Raw genomic sequence first — 20494 nt, 5'->3', positions numbered from 1 at the left:
AAGGTGGTTCTCTTTACCAGTTAGACTTTGTTTATATGCATCACTCCCTGAATAATAATAATTTTTTTTTTTCTCCTTAGAAGGCCTGTTTCATTTCTCATTAAAACCTGTACTTTTCTTTTCTGTTACTGGACTTACTGATGAGGCCTTAGGTGGGTGGGGAGGGATATGAATCAGTTGTATCATTATTATCTAGAGTGTTAATGATATCACAGTTAGGGAGCACTATTAACAGGATAATGGGCCCGCTTTTTTCAGTATTACACCATCTCAAGTATAATTTTTAAAAGACATTTATAATGGTGAGGTCATGTGTCCAACCCCATAATTATCAAATCTATTCAATTCTTTTATGTTACTTTGAAAAAAATTAAAAAAAGAAAAACACAAGAACCAGTTTAAAGTGATTCCTGTAAGCATTGAAAACAAGTCTTGGTTAGGTTTTTTCACCCTAATGTCTTTTCCAAACGGTTCTATACCACTCATTGATCATCTCCTTTTTATGGAACTTTAGTGTATCTTCATTGAACAGTATTTCTTAAAGCATAGTCTTCCTGTTGAGAATCATGTAAAATGGCAGTTTCTTCCCATCCCACTACACACAGATCATTGTAGCTATTTCTTATTGTCTTAAAGAGAATGGCTTGCTTTTTCCCGCCACCTCTCTGCACTCATTAAAAAAAGAGTTAATTGGAAGAATGGTTTATAATATGAGCTTCCCAGGTGGCACTAGGAGTAAAAAAAAAATCTGCCTACCAGTGTGGGAGATGCAAGAGACGTGGGTTTGATCACTGGGTTGGGAAGATCCCCTGGAGTAGGAAATATTCTTGCCTGGAAAATTCCATGGACAGAGGAGCCTGGAGGGCTACAGTCCACGGGGTCACATAGAGTCAGACACGACTGAGCATACACAAATACAACGGGAGAATGGTTTATAATATGAAAGACTTTGTAAGGATAATTGTTGGGTATAAACTTTTATTTTTAAATAACTTAGTGAATTTCCCCATGAATTTTTTTATTCTGTTTCCTTGCTAACATTTGTCAATGGTCACTTTTCATGTGACCATGAAGAGAATTAACTGTGTAGAAAGATGTATGTTTCCATTTAAGTGACAGAAATATTTTCAGCCTAGGTCCTCGAAAATAGAGGAGAGGGGCCCTGATTTTAGTGTAAATGGTGTGATAGGAATTCTGGAATAAGACTGACATACCAGGGCTTTTTCCTTTTTTTTATTTCAATAAACTGTTCTTTACTTAGACTTGTTGATATAAGCAGAAAAGTATACTTTAGAGAATATTTTATTTGGTTGTGGCTTAAAAATGTATTTATTTTCTTAAATTACCCTAAGTTCATCCACCCTCTAACTTAGGATTTAATGTGAGTTCAAATATGATTAGGTACAGTGTACAAGTTGTGATCTAGTTAGAGCAGAGAAAATTTTAAAGTGACTAAAGTTCTGGTTTCTTTCTAGAGCTTGCTACTATGAAGAACTTAAATCATCAACTTTAGGTGATAAAACTGTTGAGAACAGGTTATTTAAAATTTTGTGTTCTTATAAATGTTGTGTTCCTGAATACCTGTTTTTCTCCAGGGCCCAAATGGATGAAGATGTGATGTTAAGTATGTAAATTCATCACACTGAGAAGTTATTTAAGACACATGGTCTATGATGATGAATCAGTGCTCACTAGAAAATTACTAATAAAAGTTGGACAAATGAAAAGAAACTAGAGTCCTGTTCACATTTAATCTATTACTTATTGTTTGGGTAGCCAGATGAATATTAGAATTTTTTTTGATTTGTGCCTTTGGGATTAAGAATTTTGCATTATCTTTCTAGGGTCGTTTTCTTTTCTGAACACCTGTTGTTGAGTATGTAATGATACAAAAGGACAGAAATAGTTTTAAGCCACCATGATTTTTTTAAGTTGGGTGAAAAACACAAGAAAGAAGGATTTTTTTTTATTTAGTATTGTGCATAGGTTTCAAAAGTAAGGAAAAAATCACTTTCCATGAAGTTTCTGTAATTCACATATTCTGCAGGTACTTTTATATACCTGGAAAGTAACCTCAAAATGTCATACCTCTAGGAAATACTAAGATTAAGAGCTGTAGTTTCACTCCTGTGCATTTGACTAAAAAAGTTTACTAAAAGTGGAATTGTTTTCAATGATCAGGTGATTTTTTACCTACTGAGTAAAATTTTTCATGCTCTCACCTATTTATTTAATGTTTATATATATATACATATATATATTATGTATATACACACATATATACAGAACAAGCAGATGTTTAAAAAGGCCTGCTTTCTTTCTGTAGTGTAGGTTAACTCTCATCTGTGCAAATAAATTAATGTATCAACCAAATATGTACAATAAGAAAAAAGTGATAAGTAAAAGAGAAAATTACTAATACTTCTTGCCCTTCAGTTTTAATTTTATTGTCTTTTTTCATCCTTGAGGTTAAACATTCCTTGCATCATCTAAGATAAATGTTTCAGACATAGGTTTCAATACAGCGACTTTCTATTCTGTTTTCTGCCTCATATCTGGTGTAGATGAATCAGTTGTAATATGTTATCTGCAGCTTAGTTACCCATACTTGTAATTTAAAAAAGAAATGAGTAAAAATAATATTGTTTATAAAACAAAGGAGGGCAGTTTTTGAGCTTTGGGGATCATAAATTCCCATGATTATTTATTCTGTATTCCCATGATGCATAATATTACCCTAAGGGACTCCAACATCTTCCTGGCCTAGGGATCAGACTCACGTCTCTTGTGTCTCCTGCATTGGCAGGCGGACGCTTCCCTGGTGACTCAGATGGTAAAGAATCTGTCTTCAGTATGAGAGGCCTGGGTTCAGTCCCTGGGTTGGGAAGGTCCCCTGGAGAAGGGAGTGGCTACTGATTCCAGTATTCTTGCCTGGAGAATTCCATGGACAGAGAAGCCTGGTGGGCTACAGTGCATGGGGTTGCAGCGTCGGACATGACTGAGTGACTAACATTTCCACTTTTCACTCTCTACTTAGGAAGCCCAAGTTAATTGATATCCCGGTATAAATCCACCTGCTTTTAATACTCAGTAAGCCAGTCTACTGAAGTCTGCTCATGGGACTACACTAAGATAAAGTTTTGGCTTTAATAATCAGCTATCAGGGTTTTTTTGTTTGTAAACTGCTCCTGAATGTTGTTTTTCTACTGTGCTGTAGAAAACCTCAGTTTCCATATCCGTGAATACAGAAGACCTCATGTACTGTATCATTTTAGAGTATAAGGGACTTAAGCATCCATGGATATCCAAGCATAGTTGTATAGACTAGCATGGAGTTTGGCTAATTCTGTCAGGGGCACTAGACGGCTGTGTTCTAGCATGTGAACTGCCACTCGTGGTACACACTGGTTTCAGAAAATTAAAATTTCTAGAAGTACATGGTCTCCTCTGGCTACTTTTTACTTCGCCACATTACACCTGACACCAGATTCGAATGGATTTATGTGAGAAGACTACTATTAGGAGATGATACACTGAGAATTCCAATCATGTGTTACTCATAAGTCCAGTATGTAGCACATATAAAAGGAAAAACTGAGCTTTTTTCATAAACAAAAATAGTATAATACCTAATTCTCGGCTTCTTGTGTTTAAAGAAATAAGGTATATAAGATAATCTAAGTATAATGACTTTTTTCCTTCTCTCTCTTGTGCCAGACCCGTTGCTGTTTGATTCCTGGTTTATAGCTCTCATTTGATTGTTCCCATTTTAGATGTCCAATTACATTTTAAAGCATGTAATTCAGAAGGATTGTATATTACAGAAAACAAGATTCTTAATTTATAAAATACACAGAGAGATAATTGTGTGAATAAAAAGGAAAGCAAATGCCTAATATTCAAAACTTCATATAGAATACTGTATAAAATTTTTACTTTAAATACTTCGTTTTAAAGTGTTACATTTTACATATTTGGAGGGAACATTTTTGTAATACTTCAAAAAGGAGAAAAAGACATTATAACTTCATAGTACTTCTTTTCTTTAAATATCTGTTCTGTATGCCAGGAAAGTACAAGCTTCTTCTAGCTTTTTTGTTACCCCATTATTCTGGGGTTCTTTTCCCAAACTGCTTAATGAATGTTGCATCCTTCTGAGTGATTTTTTGAATTTGAATGCTCTGAAGATACATAACTTCTCCTTTTGAAGTGAAGTCGCTCAGTCGTGTCCAACTCTTTGCGACCCCATGGGCTGTAGCCTACCAGGCTCCTCTGTCCATGGGATTTTCCAGGCAATAGTCCTGGAGTGGATTGCCATTTCCTTCTCCAGGGGATCTTCCCAACCCAGGGATTGAACCCAGGTCTCCCACGTTGTAGACAGACGCTTTACCGTCTGAGCCATGATCCCCAAATATGGGCTTCCCAGGTGGTGCTAGTGATAAAGAATCTGCCTGCCAATGCAAAAGATGAGGATTTGATCCCTGGGTTGGGAAGATCCCCTGGAGGAGGGCATGACAAGCCACTTCAGTATTCTTGCCTGGAAATCCCATGGACAAAGGAGCCTGGCAGGCTGCAGTCCCTGGGGTCACAAAGAATTGAACATGACTGAGCACACTCACACATGCAAATATTGCATAGAATCTTTTTCTTCAGTACTTCTCTTCTAGAATTGACCCTTTTCATTCAAAGCCAAATTACATACCTTTCTACTCTGGGCCATAGTCATTTTCCCTCTTGAAATCCAAGCTTCACTCCCTCTGGTACCTAATAGACACTCCAGAGTGAGTATGGTGTCCCTCTGTCTACTGGAATTAACCCTCCCCTCCCCTGGTGGCTCAGAGTGTAAAGCGTCTGCCTGCAATGTGGGAGACCTGGGTTCAATCCCTTGTTCAGGAAGATTCCCTGGAGGAGGAAATGGCAACCCACCTTGGTACTTTTGCCTGGAAAAACCCATGGACGGAGAAACCTGGTAGGCTACGGTACATGGGGTCGCAGAGAGTCAGACACGACTGAGCGACTTCACTTGCACTTTTCACTTCCGCCAGCTAGATCTCTGCCTCTTGTGTCCTTTTCTGTGCAGCATGGGTCACACTTTAGTGAAAAAAATGACAGACTGACTGAGGTTGCCTCACTTCAGTTCTTCGCCCCTACAAGACAGACGTCTGTCCAAACGTGTCTTGGTAGATCTAGAAATTCATCTGCAGGCAGGGGAGGGAGGAAAGGGGTTGAATCTGATCGTCACTTGACTGACTTCTCTAAGCCTGAGTAAGCCACGGGCCAGGACAAGGCTTTCTTCTGATTGGAGTGTGCAGGCAGGGTAGAGGGTGGACCTGTGTCCTCTGGCCTGTGTCCAGTCTGCTTCTGGGAATATCCTTATCCCATCTTCTGTCAGATTTTGGCACTTCTTTTTGTCAATCATTCACTAATTCTATTTTTTGGCTTTCTGTAAACCTCAGGTTCCTAAACGTGTTAGATTTCTGTCAGAACTTTTCAAGCTTTATTCTGGTTCCAGCAGTGTCAGCTAAATAGTCTCTTCATTTATGAGAAAGGGCTGAAGTTACTGCTTTGGCAGTAACCATGCAGTCCAAAGTTTATCTTGTCCGTGTTGCAGTTTGATTATCATAATCTGTTCTCAGCTCATTCCATAAATGTGCATATCTGAATTGAGGCCTGATTATGTAGAACTGTGTTATTTTCTAATTATGGCAAAGATATGTCTTCCTACCCTCTCCTCAGAAATGTGTGCCCATGCTGGTAGCTCCAGCAGTGATCAGTATGATTTATTGTTGTTTTAGTGGCCAAGTCATGTCCAACTCCTTTTGTGACCCCCATGGACTGCAGCCCACCAGGCTCCTCTGTCCATGTGATCTTCCAGGCAGTAATACTGGAATGGGTTGTTGTTTCCTTTTCCAAGGGATCTTCCCGACCCAGAAATAGAACCCCAGTCTCCTGCATTGACAGACAGATTCTTTACCACTCAGCCACCTGGTAAGCCCGTGTGTGTGTGTGTGTGTGTGTGTGTGTGTGTGTGTGTGTGTGTATTCTATTTCAGATTCTTCTCCATTGTAGATTTTGACAAGATACTGAATATAGTTTCCTATGCTATACAGTAGGTCCTTCTTGATAATCTACTTCATATATACTAATATATATCTCTTAATCCCAATTCCTAATTTATCCTCCCCCACCTTCCCTCTTTGGTATCCATAAATTTGTTTTCTATGTCTTTGAGTCTATTTGTTTCATAAATAAGTTACTTTGTATCATCATTTTAGATTTTGCATATTAAGTGATATCATACAATATTTGTCTTTCTCTGTTTAGCTTACTTCACTTAATATGATAATCTCTCAGTCCGTCCATGTTGCTGGAAATGGTATTATTTCATTCTTTTTTATGCCTGAGCAGTATCCCAATGGAAAATTCTGAAAGAGATGGCAATACCAGATCACCTGACCTGCCTCTTGAGAAATCTGTATGCAGGTCAGGAAGCAACAGTTAGAACTGGACATGGAACAATAGACTGGTTCCAAATAGGAAAAGGAGTACGTCAAGGCTGTATATTGTCACCCTGCTTATTTAACTTCTATGCAGAGTACATCATGAGAAACGCTGGACTGGAAGAAGCACAAGCTGTAATCAAGATTGCCGGGAGAAATATCAATAACCTCAGATATGCAGATGACACCACCTTTATGGCAGAAAGTGAAGAGGAACTCCAAAGCTTCTTGATGAAAGTGAAAGAAGAGAGTGAAAAAGTTGGCTTAAAGCTCAACATTCAGAAAACGAACATCATGGCATCTGGTCCCATCACTTCATGGGAAATAGATGGGGAAACAGTGGAAACAGTGTCAGACTTTATTTTTTGGGGCTCCAAAATCACTCGAGATGGTGACTGCAGCCATGAAATTAAAAGACGCTTACTCCTTGGAAGAAAAGTTATGACCAACCTAGATAGTATATTCAAAAGCAGAGACATTACTTTGCCAACAAATGTCCGTCTAGTCAAGGCTATGGTTTTCCCAGTGGTCATGTATGGATGCGAGAGTTGGACGATGAAGAAAGATGAGCACCGAAGAATTGATGCTTTTGAACTGTGGTGTTGGAGAAGACTCTTGAGAGTCCCTTGGACTGCAAGGAGATCCAACCAGTCCATTCTGAAGGAGATCAGACCTGGGATTTCTTTGGAAGGACTGATGCTAAAGCTGAAACTCCAGTACTTTGGCCACCTCATGCGAAGAGTTGACTCATTGGAAAAGACTGTGATGCTGGGAGGGATTGGGGGCAGGAGGAGAAGGGGACGAGAGAGGATGAGATGGCTGGATGGCATCACTGATTCGATGGACGTGAGTCTGGGAGAACTCCGGGAGTTGGTGACTGACAGGGAGGCCTGGAGTGCTGGGATTCATGGGGTCGCAAAGAGTTGGACACGACTGAGCGACCAAACTGAGCTGAGTATCTCAATGTGTGTATATGTGTATGCGTGTATATAAACCTCATCTTTATCCATTCATCTGCAGATGGATATTTAGTTTCCTTGTTTTGGCTGTTGTAAATTATGTTGCTTGGAACTTTGTGGAGCTTGTATTTTTTTGAATTAGAGTTTTCATCTTTTCTGGGTTTATGCCCAGAGTGGGATTGCTGGATCACAGTGGTAACTCCATTTTCTGTTTTTTAAGGAACATTCATTCTGTTCTCCATGGTGGATGCACCAAGTTACATTCCCACCAACAGTGTAGGGGGGTTCCTTTTCCTCTACATCCTCTCCAGCATTTCTTATTTGTACACTTTTTGATGATGGCCATTCTGACTGGTATGAGGGGATACCTGATTGTAGTTTTGGTTTGCATTTCTCTAATAATTAGCAGTGTTGAGCATCTTTTCATGTGCCTACTGGCTCCAATACCTTTTTCTAAGCTGTTTCTCACAACCACATAAGGCAGACTGTGTCTTTCTTTAGAGTGTTTTTTAGTTCTTTTTTTTCTCCACTTTATTATTTTTTTAAATTTGAGTGTAACTGCTTTGTGCTGTATGCTAAATCGCTTCAGTTGTGTCTGATTCTTTGTGACCCCATGGGCTGTAGCCTGCCAGGCTCCTCTGTCCATGGAATTCTCCAGGCAAGAATACTGCATTGAGTTGCCATTGTCTTCTCCAAGGGATCTTCCCAACCCAGGGATTGAACCTACGTTTCTTGCATCTCCTGCACTAGTAGGCATGTTCTTTACCACTAGCGCCACCTGGGAAGCCCCTAACCCCTTACAATGTTGTGTTAGTCTCTGCTGTACACAGTTTGAAGCAGCTCTATGACCTAGAGGGGTGGCATGGGGGAGTGGAGAGAAGTCTTACAGTTCTTATGTGAAGGATATATAGTGATATCAAAAATATATCTATTTCAATAAGCTGTTATATACACATTAAAATGTAAGAGTGATATCAACTTTTTATTATTTTGCCTATCTGTTGATTTAGTTCTCTAAAATCTGATCACACTTGAGAGTACAGACGTACGATTTTGACTTTACAAAGGCAGGAACATTACCCAAACTGTGTTGACTTTGGGAACTACTTTACTGAATATTTAAAACTTAATTATGCTTATTAATGCAGTATGAGAAACATAATATGTCCCATGCAGGAATGATACTATGAATTCTCTGGAGAAAAGAGTTAAATAATTTAAATTTTTTAATTATTTTAAAATTCAAATAGCGTAATTTTGTGTACCAGTGGATGGTTATATACTTCTCCTTTTTTAAAGTCAAGCTTATTAAGGTACAGTTCACATAGAATAAGACCTCTTATAAGCATACAGTTTTGACACCTCATGCGAAGAGTTGACTCATTGGAAAAGACTGTGATGCTGGGAGGGATTGGGGGCAGGAGGAGAAGGGGACGACCGAGGATGAGATGGCTGGATGGCATCACGGACTCGATGGACATGAGTCTGAGTGAACTCCAGGAGATGGTGATGAACAGGGAGGCCTGGTGTGCTGCGATTCATGGGGTCGCAAAGAGTCGGACATGACTGAGCGACTGAACTGAACTGAACTGAACACAGTATATAACAGTGCCACACTCAAGGCACAGGATGTAACCATCACCCCAAAAGTTCCCTGTGGTCCCTTTGCCTGGCAACCACTGATGAAGTAATTTTGCCTTTCCAGAAAGCCGCATACATAAATGAAGTCGTGGTACATAGCCTTTCAAATCTGTTTTTCTTAGCATAATGTTTTTTGAGATTTTTTCCAACTTGTTGCATGTATCTCTATTTGTTTCCTTTTATGGCTGATTGTTCTGTTGGATAAGTGACCCACAGTTTATCCATTTGTTAGTTGGTGGACATTTGGATCATTTGTAGTTTGGGGTTATGAATAAAGCTACTATAAGTATTCACATACAGTTCTGAGAATACTTGTTTTGGTCTTGGGTAAATACCTAGGAATGAGATTGCTTACATGTATGGAATGTTTAACTTTATAAAAATTGTGAATGTTTTTTTCCAAAGTGGATGTTTATTCTTACTGGCACTGAATGAGAGGTCCTATTATTACTCACTCTTGTCAGCACTTGGTATTATCAGTCTTGTCTTGTTTTACTTTTTATTAAAATCTCATTACAGTTTTAATTTTTATTTCTTTGATGACCAATGAATGATATTGAGCATTTTTTCAAGTGTTTATATGCCAATGGTATGTCTTACTTGGGGAAGTATCTGTTCAAATTTTTGCCCTGTTTTTTAAATTTAATTATTTGTTTGAGTTTTCAGAGCCGGGCTCTTCATCAGATGTTTGTTTTACAGATATTTTTTCATAGTCTATGGCTTCAACATTTTATACCTTTATCTTTTTAATTATAACATTAACATAAGACTATAATAAAGAATGTTAAAGTATTTCTTTCCCATCTAATCTACCCACGTAAGTATTTAAGCATAGTGGTAATCTAGTGAAAGAAAATTTTAATGTGATATGCAAAGTACAGTTTCTGCTTTAAGAAATATATTTTGAAAGTTTCATTTATACTTTCACACTAAAATTTATCTTCATGTTCAAGAGGATAGTTAGGGAGGAAAAAAAAGCAATTGTCTGTTGAAATAATCCATTTCAACATGTTTTGCTCTTCTTGTATTCTAGTGTTATCCAGGATAAATTCTGTGGTATTATAAACATCTCAGTGGAGGGCCTACATGACGTCATGACCGAAGATCCTGAAACGGGAACTTACAAAGAGTAGGTGTATCATTTAATTAACTGCACTTGAACTTCAGTAATTAATTATGCCCTACATTATTTTTGTTTATCATAACCATATAAGCATCGTATGGCAGCTTTCAAATTTTGTCTTTATAATAAAGAAAACTTGTTATTTTGCTTGTAATATTGTTTCATCTTGAGATAAGCTAAATTTTTTTTATAGTGAAATTTTGAATTGGGGTTCTTTGGTCTAGTCAGTCGTTTTATGTTTTGACATTAGGTTTTTAAAAAATATTGCAAGTGTAGTTTGTCATATAAATTCCCTTTTTAAGATTTTTAAATTAATTTATTTTTAATTGAAGGATAATTGCTTTACAGTATTGTGTTGGTTTCTACACACATCAGCATGAATCAGCCATAGGTATATGTGTGTCCTGTCCTTGAACCCCCCTCCCACCCCATCCCACTAGGCATACCACCTTGAATACACCTGATCTTATCTTTCAAAATATTTTGAATATGTTGTTTTTTCCACTAACAGTGTTTCCTTGCCCTTCAGGCGAGTTATGGAGAAAAAGGGGAGTGGATTAGCATCCTATATTTGTATTTGACTGGTTGAAGCATCACGGGCACCTCTAAGATAGTAGAGGGTCACATGATACTTGACTAGTTCCAAAAGAAATTTCAGTTGATCCTTGCACAGGGCAGACGGGGGTTTGGGGCTCCAACCCTCTTCACAGTTGAAACTCCAAATATAACTTTACAGTTGACCCTCTGTGTCTGAATTTCTGTATCTGTGGATTCAACCAAGCACAGATCGTGTAGTACTGTATGTGTAGCACTCTTATATGAGCTTATTGAAAAAAATTTACACAATTCAAATCTGTGCTGTTCAAAGGTCAACTGTATTCTTCAGGAGCTTAGTTAAAATCATGTTATCAGGAATGCTGATAATCTCACATTTATCTGTTAATTTGAATAAAATTTTTAATCATCATATCCTTTCATAGTTAGAATCATCACACCTTTCCTCTTAATACTGATATTAATAAAGGGAATATTTCATATAATGATAAGGAAGGCTTCATGAGATTCCAGACTGCTTGACTTCTCCTCAGTAATGTATTTAGCCTGTTTTCTTGGCTTGAGGATGGCCATTCTAACAGGTGTGATATGATATTGTGGTTTGGGTTTCCATCTCTCTGGTGATCGATGATGTTGAGATCTTTCCTCTGTCTGTTGGCCATCTGTATGTCTAATTTGGAAAAATGTCTGTGCAGATCCTCTGACTGCTTTTTAATCAGATTGTTTGATTTTTTGGTATTGAGTTGAATCAGTTGATGTATTTTGGACCTTAACCCCTTATCAAATGCAAGATTTGTAAATATTTTCTTTCACTAAGTTGCCTTTTCCTTCTGTTGGTGGTTTCCTTTGCTGTACAGAAGTTTTTGGTTTGATGTAGTCCCACATGTTTGTTTTTGTTGCCTTTGTTTTCAGAGCAGATATAAAAAATCATCACCAAGATCAGTGTGAAAGAGCTAACCGCTGTGTTTTTCTTGTAGGAGTTTTGTTGTTTCAGGTCTTAAGTTCAAGTCTTTGATTCATTTTGCATTAATTTTTTGTGTTGAGTGTATCTTTTAGTTTTATCTTTTTGCATGAGTTTCTTTTTAGTTAATAGAGCTCTTTATTAAACCAATAAAATATATAAGTGATGCTTATAATTTGCCTTCTACTTGTCTTTGTTTAGACTGGATTCCTTTTTTTCCTTAATACATTGTTTTTAGGCACATTGAGAAATGAGGTTGACAACCTGCTGCCAAATTTGGGAATAAGGAAGAAAGGAGACTCATAAGTTGTGGTTTTATAGTTAGAGAGTACAAAAAATATTGCCATCAAGGATGTAATTTTTTTAGAAACAGAAATAAAATGTAGGCTTTTATAAGCATTTTCCCCCCTCTTGATATATTGACTCACCAGACAGCTTTTCATAATGGAATAGAGAATATCCGAAGCAGCCTTGGTTCCTTGACTCTGACTTATCCCCTCTGTATTATCCTAACTTGTGTTGGTCTCAGTGACCTCCTTGACGCCTCTCTCCAGTTAATCCTTCTGATCCATTCTGCTCCACTTCTTAAAATTAGAAGCCCAGTTTTGTATAGCATGAAGTTGATGGAACACTGTTCTTTGCTGATCTTCAGTTTACATTAATTGGCCTTTTCTCTTCCTCTCTAAATTCTTTCCCCTTTCCCAAATGTGCCATTTCCTTTGACTTGTAACATTTCTTCTCCTTGGCAGTTCATGCCCTCAGCATTGCCTTGTGTAGCAAATAGCTACTTCTAGATTCCTTTCCATAATCTCAGTAAAAATTCATTTCTTCCTTCTCTGCTTCTTGGTGGCTCAGATGGTAAAGAATCTGCCTGCAGTGTAGGAAACCTGGGTTCGATCCCTGGGTTGGGAAGATTCTCTGGAGAAGGGCATGGCTACGCACACCAGTATTCTTGCCTGGGAAATCCCATGGACAGAGGAGCCTGGGGGGCTGCAGTTCATGGGGTCACAAAGAATCAGACAGGGCTAACAGGAGCGACTGACACTTTCACTTTCTGTTCCTTCATGGCACTTTGTCTATACTACGAACATACAACTGTTAGTTGCGTATATTCAGTTTAGTGGTCATAAGAGAATTTGAGGCAGTGAGTAAGAAAAGCACATGTTCTTTGTGACTGAAAACTATTGATATGGGACTGAAGGAATTTAAACAAGAAACCTTGAATGGAGAACATGCCATCCAGGTGTAAAACAGCCTTGACTTTACTACCTACCAGGGCAAAGAAAAGCATTTTCCTGTTACCGCGTAGAAAGGAAGTAGGTGTATCAAGAGAAGGGAGACTGTCTCTTGCCCTGAATCCAGAAGTGAATTTTTGATGAGATACTTTTGTGATACTGATATAAGGGACTGTAAAAGGATTTTCAGCGACAAGTAAGAGAAACCCCTGAGTCAGCTGACTTTAACATTAAGAAAATCATTATCTTTCTGACCCAGAGGGATGGTATGGGGAGGGAGGTGGGAGGGGGGTTCAGGATGGGGAACATGTATACATCCATGGCAGATTCATGTTGATGTATGGCAAAACCAATACAATATTGTAATTAGCCTCCAATTAAAATAAATAAATTTATATTTTAAAAAATAAAAAATCTTTATCTTTCAAAACAATTACAGGTGAGAGAGGGTTTCTCAGGTGGCGCTAGTGGTAAAGAACCCACCTCCCAATGCAGGAGACCTAAGAGACGCAGGTTTGATCCCTAGGTTGGGAAGATCCCCTGTAGGAGGGCATGGCAAGCCACTCTAGTATTCATGACTGGAGAATCCCATGGACAGAGGAGTCTGAAAGGCTACGGTCCATAGGATCACAAAGAGTCTGACATGGCTGAAGTGACTTAGCACACATGGATGTGAGTGGGAGGCTCTTGGATTAGCTATTCGTGACCGCACAATACCTTAAAGACCCAGTTCTTCCTACCCCATCCCCTCAGCACATTAGCTTCATATGCAGGCTACTTACCCTCGTTGTCAAAAAGTAGTTCTAGACATTACAGTTCATGACACTGCCAGTGCCAGCCGAGTAGTCATCTTTTTCCTCATGTCATTTTAAAACTGTTCTAGAAGTCATTTCATCAGATTTCCCTCCATGTCTAATTGGCTAGAATTTCTTAAACATACTCATGTTGAAAGCAATCATTGACCAGGGGAATAGGATTTCCTTGATTGCTTATTGAGCCACTAGCGTTGAGGCTCAGATCAGCTTTTTCTGAAGCATACAGTGGACATGAAACAGGAGGATAACTGACAAGTTCAGGGCTCTGTTGGGAAGGAGGACAGTTATACAGGCACCTAAGTGTCCACTGCAGAGACCAATGGAATAGCATCAGTTCTAGTTTTCTTATCTCCCTAAAAAAGTGGGTTTCTATAGATTAAATAAAAGTTGTACCTTTAAGCCAGAAATAATAATTTCATATTGCATGCTAATACTGTTGGTTGTGTTTGGCTGGTTGGTTTCTTGTTGGGAAAGATTCTGAGTTAGCCAGCTAGAGTGCCTGGATGTATTTAGTGAATTAGTGTAGAAAGTGAGGGGTGCCTGCCTATGCTTATATGTTAATTGTCCCTATTTTAAGCTGTTGTTATTGTAATTTTATTACAATTACTTTTATTGCACTCACAGCCCACATCGTTTAGCTTAGTAAAATTCTCTTAACTTTCACCTTGCTTTTTGTGTAAAACATGATTCCCTATCTTTAATCATTTGATTCCCTATCTTTAATCATTTGACTTTTACTTGAAGATTTTCCTGCAGGAGAAAATTTCAGCTTTGGTCTTTTCAATTTTTTTTTTCACTTTCCACCTTTCAGAGACCCAAATGAATGCAATTTTCAGAACTGCAAAGTACAAATATCCTGCCCTCTGACAAAAAAGTATATATTTATATCCAGAGTATACTTTGTTATTAAAAAGTCTTTAGGGAAGGGAGACGGAGAAGGCAATGGCAACCCACTCCAGTACTCTTGCCTGGAAAATCCCATGGACAGAGGAGCCTGGTAGGCTGCAGTCCATGGGGTCGCGAAGAGTCGGACACGACTGAGTGGCTTCGCTTTCACTTTTCACTTTCATGCATTGGAGAAGGAAATGGCAACCCACTCCAGTATTCTTGTCTGGAGAATCCCAGGGATGGCGTGGCCTGGTGGGTTGCTATCTATGTATGGGATCTCACAGAGTCGGACATGACTGAAGCGACTTAGCAGCACTTAGCAGCAGGGAAGGGAGAACAGAGAGCTTTTCACTGTACAAGTAAGTTAGCAGATTTTTGAAATGTAGTGAAAAAATTTTGATACAGTATAAAACTTACTTCCATGGAGATCCAGATTCATCACGATTAAAATTCAAGTCTGCTGCAGACTTCAGAGAGCTAATGTGAAGGAGCTCCATCTTATTATTCAGTTCTAATACAAACTAGAATCGAAACTTTTCCTAGACTTTTTACTTTATTAAATACCTTTTGAGTTGAGATAATGTCATAATTTTCCAACTTTGTGCTCGAGTTATTTGACCAAGTAGTTGACCATTGAACAATGCACGGGTTAGGGGCATCCACCCTCCGTGAATGTGAAAACCCGAGGAAACCTTATAGTTAGCCGTCACCGACAGTCGTCTGGTTCCATGTCCTCAGATTCAACCAACCATGGATTGTGTAATACTGTAGTATTTTTTTAATTAATTGCTTTTGGCTGTGCTAGGTCTTCATTGGTGCATGCAGGCTTTCTCTAGTAGTGAGAGGGGCTACTCTTCATTGCTGGGTGTGGGCTGCTCATTGCAGGGGCTTCTCTTGCTGAGGAGCATGGGCTCTTGCATGCCTGGGCTTCAGTAGTTGCAGCTTGCGGTCTCTAGAGCACAGGTTCAGTTGTGGGGTATGGCCTTAGGTGCTCTGCGGCATGTGGGATCTTTCCGGATCAGGGATCGAACCTATGTCCCCTGCATTTGCAGGCAGATTCCTAATCACTGGACCACCAGGGAAGTCCCCAATAGTATTTATTATAGGAAAAAAAATCCATGTATAATTGGACTCCTGCAGTTCAAACTCGTGTTGTTGAAGAGTCAGCTGTACATCATGGTGGACAAAAGCATTGCAGCTCCAGAAGACTAAAGCCATGAAGTGAGTTAGAGACTGGGCTCTTGCTGGTTTTCAGGGTTTCCAATTTCCAGTTTCAGGTTCTTAGTATTTGATTCTATCAGGTGGACTGACTGGGTCAGAGACAGTTGTTTCAAAAATGAATTTTTTAATGACCGAGGATAAGAAGAAAAGGACATTCATGTGCCCTACAAGAGTGAGTCTGATCAAGTTTCTGGTTTCAGCACTTGTCCCTAACCCTGAATCGGAGGTTATTTATATAGCTAAGTCAAGAGATGCCCTTCACGTATACTTGCTACAAAACATAACAGAAAGCAAGCTTTCTTTGCCACAGTTTTTTATTGGTTAAGAACTTAATGACTCTGATAAATTACTGAAGTCTGTTCTAAATTAGGAACAGTAAAGTTCATTCTTTTAACTTGATCCACTAGAGAGTATTCATCTTGTCTCCCTGGAACCAGTGTTGACTGAATAGGAATCTATCTTATCTCTGCTAATGTAAAGAGCAGTGATGCAGATAATCAAAATAAAATGGTCTGTAACTGCCCTGCAGTGCTATCAGGGACAAGTTCTTCATAGCATAGTAATGTCATTTGGAGCACAAAGTAGATTGTTACATAATTAATAGTGTTTTAAAGATGTTGCTGTTTAAATTATTGTTACTATTATGATGTTTCAGACTATGATATTATGATGTTTCTAGATTATACAATAATCTAGACATATGAAGATTAATGGTAAAAGAAGAAGTATTAATTTTAAGTGTTTCTAAGTATCATTTTTAGAAAGATTATAAAAGGTACACCTTGCTTTTGTCAAGTGGTTTATGGTTCAAAAGTTTCCTGTAAATAAATGTCTTATGATTTATTACCTAAATATTCAAGCAAAATGCTCAATGCAAAAGGTATGTTATAGACTTTTTAAAATTTATTTAAAACTTTTTTTAAAAAATTGCAGCTGTATGTTAATGTCTCATCTTGAAGAACCAAAAGTAACAGAAGATGAAGAACCACCCACAGAACAGGATAAGAGGAAAAAGATGGTAAGTTACAAAAGTAGCTTCTAAAATCTGGGAAAATCATATATCATCATTATATTCTGGAGATTTGAAGATACTTGGTGGTCCATTCTTTCATCTATCAATCCATCTGTCGTCCATCCATCTGTCCATCCCTTGTTGCAGAATCAATATAAAATAACGATTTTGAAGGTTTGGGTGTACTTCTAAAACAGATAAATTGTATTCCTAGTGCAGGAAGTTGAGTTTAACTCTTGATCTGAAATAATTGTTTCTTGTCTTAGCAGAGGACTTACTCCTTTACTTATAAGAACCATGTGACCCTCAAACCTTACTTAAATTGTAATGCTCATTCTTCTGCTTTGAGATTTATTAACATTTCCTTTTTCCCTGTTAGTTCATGGATCTTGTAATGAATTGTTTTTTGAAATATAAATCTTTATAAGAATGCCTTTAAATTAATGGCTAGATTGTTTTGAAAACCATAACTCTTACTACAAGAATCTGGTAAGAAAAGAGTTATTTATAATCATAATTTGTAAATACTTTGACACATGAATATAAAATAGGTACATAAATAAATTTTTTCTCCTTTTTCTCTTGGAATCTGCTCTAGTCTCCTGACCTTACCAGATATTAACTTCATTGTGCCTTCTGTCCTTATTTGCAATTGAGAACACCACCACTATCTACCTCAAAGGTAGAATAGATAAATTAATATATAAAATGATCATGAGATAATGCTGAGCACCTAATAGTTAATGTTGGGTATCATTATTTTAGTCTACCTGTGATAGTCACCTCCTGAATTATCCCACATTAATCCTCAAGGGTTTCATCCTCAGTGTATAGCTGATACTGTACTGTTCTGACAGCTGTGTTTGAGTTTAATCCATTTTATTTTTTTTTTATGCTAGGTGTCATCTCCCTAGCACTAGTGTAGAAGAAAGGACAATATTCAAGAATTTGTAAAACCTGAATGCTGGTCCTGTTTGTGGTGTTAAATTATGACCTTGAGCAAGTCACATTGTCTCTTGAGAACTATTTTCTCTTCTGAGAAATGAGGGGAAAATTGGATTAGCAAATTCCAAGGGCAGTGAGCTAAAAAATTATTTGTGTGGTTTTTTTTTTCTTTTTTTTAGCTCCTAATACTGTTCCTTTCCTTCCCCAATATATAGAATCCCAGTGAAGTTTTCAGTTGTGAGTGTACCTCTGGAAATAATAATTCTCCTGTGAAATGAGACTGCTAAGTGGTATCCTGAATACATGAATAATGTATTTTCTGCGTTTAGAATGATGACAGCCTTTTGGTATAACATAATACTTTATCTTTCCTCTGGCTTTTTTAAACTTCGACTGTATCATTGATGTTGTAGAAAAATATGGTAGCATTTTTCTTAAAAAGACTCTGTACTTGTAAATGAATGATAGGTATCCTGGTTCCTTTTAGTCATCAGCTTTTTGTATACTTTAATAACATGCTTAGTCTGGTTGGATCTACTTTTTGCGTATTGATCTGCTCAGATCTGTTTTTTATTACATATAGAGTGCTTCATAACATCATAGGGTAGTCATTTCAATTCTAACTTTATTTTGAATGTATATGAAATATTATCTCAAAGGGTAGTATAAGAACATAGTTTTAGAAATAACCCTTAAAGGTTTTTGATTCAGTTTTGTTATATCCTAAATTTTATTTGAGAGCTCATTATTTTATCATTATTGTTTTATTTTAGGTAGTATTGATTTATAGAACAACTTTTACTTTTTAAAGTGATTTTATTTGAAATCAGTCTTCACAGTAGCTATTGGATGTAGATTTACATTGTCATTTCTGTTAAGATTTCTAGTGCCTTAGACTTAAAGCTTAGTCTTATGCTGTTAATATCAGCATTTATGATCATTGTGGGGATTTTGTATCTTAGCCTTGAATAAATATAAGTACGAATACAGGGCTAATTTTTCAATAACTTTTCAGTAACAAACAAAATTAGTTTCAGTGTATCTTCAAGGTTACAAGAATAAAATATGTATTTTTTCCCATAATTATATCATCTTTCTTGTACTGTGATGTTTTTAACATTAGAAATTTTTTGAGAACTAACTAGATGTATCTTGGTTGTAATTTCAAAGGGTAGTATTTGCTGGTAGATGATTATGAATTACTGTTCAAAAGAAAAACCAGTCTAGCATCAAAGATTACCTTCATTTTAAAATGGAGTTTTTTATTTACTCAGAAGAAAACGTGTAGCTGCTTGATTCCAAGGTTCGTAATTGAATGTTTGATTTGCTGTCACTGTTGCCTTAAAGTGGTCCCTAAAATGTGGTGTCTTCATTTCAGTAGCTGCTTTGATAGAGCAAAGCAGTGGTGATTGTAATTCAGAAAGATGGATAATTAGTCTTATATCAAATGTGACAAATGATTTTCCATAAGTTTATGAAGATTCTCTATATTTCATCTTAAATAAGGATGAAATTTCCATTCAGAAAAGCTATTAAGCTTTCCAGACTTTTGATTATGTGCTTTTTAAATCCAGCTCCCTCTGTACTTTCTGTTTTGGGGGAACTCATTCTGAGAAGATTGAACGTGGCTCAAGCGTTTCATTTCATTTCTAAGTTTCCTCTGTGTCCTGTCTGCTTCCATAGTAGGACAGTGGTTTCATGATCTCTCTTCTATAAAGAATTTAGCTGGCACATTAACATTTTAAGTTGTTTGTAATTTCTTTTTTGTGAAATGTGACATACAAGCCACTTATAAGTTGAAACTTCTCAAATTGAAGTTTTGAGCATATTAATGCTTTCTGGCAACCTTATGGTACCTAAGAAAGCATTGTTAATGTAACATTTGATACAGTAAGTAGAGCTGTTTCGATCATTCTTTCCTGTTAAATATTTCTCAGTTTAAGCCCTAGAAATATTTTTATAATGTTTCTATAAAAATAATCTAGTTTTATGTATACTTAATAGATACTTTAATTGATAATGAGGTATAAATAAGTTGAACATTATTAAAACTGTGCTAACTTCTCACTTACTCGTGGTAGCACAAATAAAGCTCTGTCCAAGCATCATTCATATGTCTTCTGCTTTTGCTGTAGCCCAGCTAAGCAAATTGATGGCATGTTAGGTTTTGTTGCATCTTACTTGATAAGTTCATGACCAAATCCTGGGTCTTATGGTGAATATAGTAAATCTCAGCACACCTTGTGTACTGCCTTTGAGTGAGTGTTGTCTACTTTGCTACTACTGCTGGTTCCGGGAGGGACAGAGGTGCTGTGTTCTGGGAATGGAATTTGTTTGAAAATCACAGCCTACAGGTAGCTGATATTTCTCCTTCTGAGAACAGACTGCCTCTTCCTCCACCTTTGCCTCTGCCTCCCACCCTCTTCTTCCTCTCCCCTCAACTTTCTTCCTCTCATCAGCTCTCCCTGGAAACTTATTTGCCTACCTATGAAATGTAGCAGTTTTCCTCAGACTTTTACTTACATGTATAGAATATACTGTTGGAGGGAAGGTTACCCTTTTCAGTTCCACAATGTTATTTTGTAAATCTTAAGTCCAAATATAACCTCAGTTAGGTGCTCTATGGTGATGGTTTGTTG

At 37.4% G+C, this 20494-nt stretch overlaps 1 protein-coding gene across 1 annotated transcript in view; it reads left to right on the top strand.

Moving 5' to 3' along the window:
• Positions 1-20494, top strand: part of IPO11 (importin 11) — a 190268-nt gene that overhangs the window by 149896 nt on the left and 19878 nt on the right. Inside the window, exons 28-29 of the mRNA XM_052659057.1 lie at positions 10134-10229; positions 16832-16916. Of these exons, the coding sequence (XP_052515017.1) occupies positions 10134-10229; positions 16832-16916 (181 nt within the window). The remainder of the gene's footprint in view (positions 1-10133; positions 10230-16831; positions 16917-20494) is intronic.

Source organism: Budorcas taxicolor, chromosome 20, assembly GCF_023091745.1.
Source record: "Budorcas taxicolor isolate Tak-1 chromosome 20, Takin1.1, whole genome shotgun sequence".
Taxonomy (NCBI): domain Eukaryota; kingdom Metazoa; phylum Chordata; class Mammalia; order Artiodactyla; family Bovidae; genus Budorcas; species Budorcas taxicolor.
This window is presented reverse-complemented; position numbering and strand designations above follow the sequence as displayed.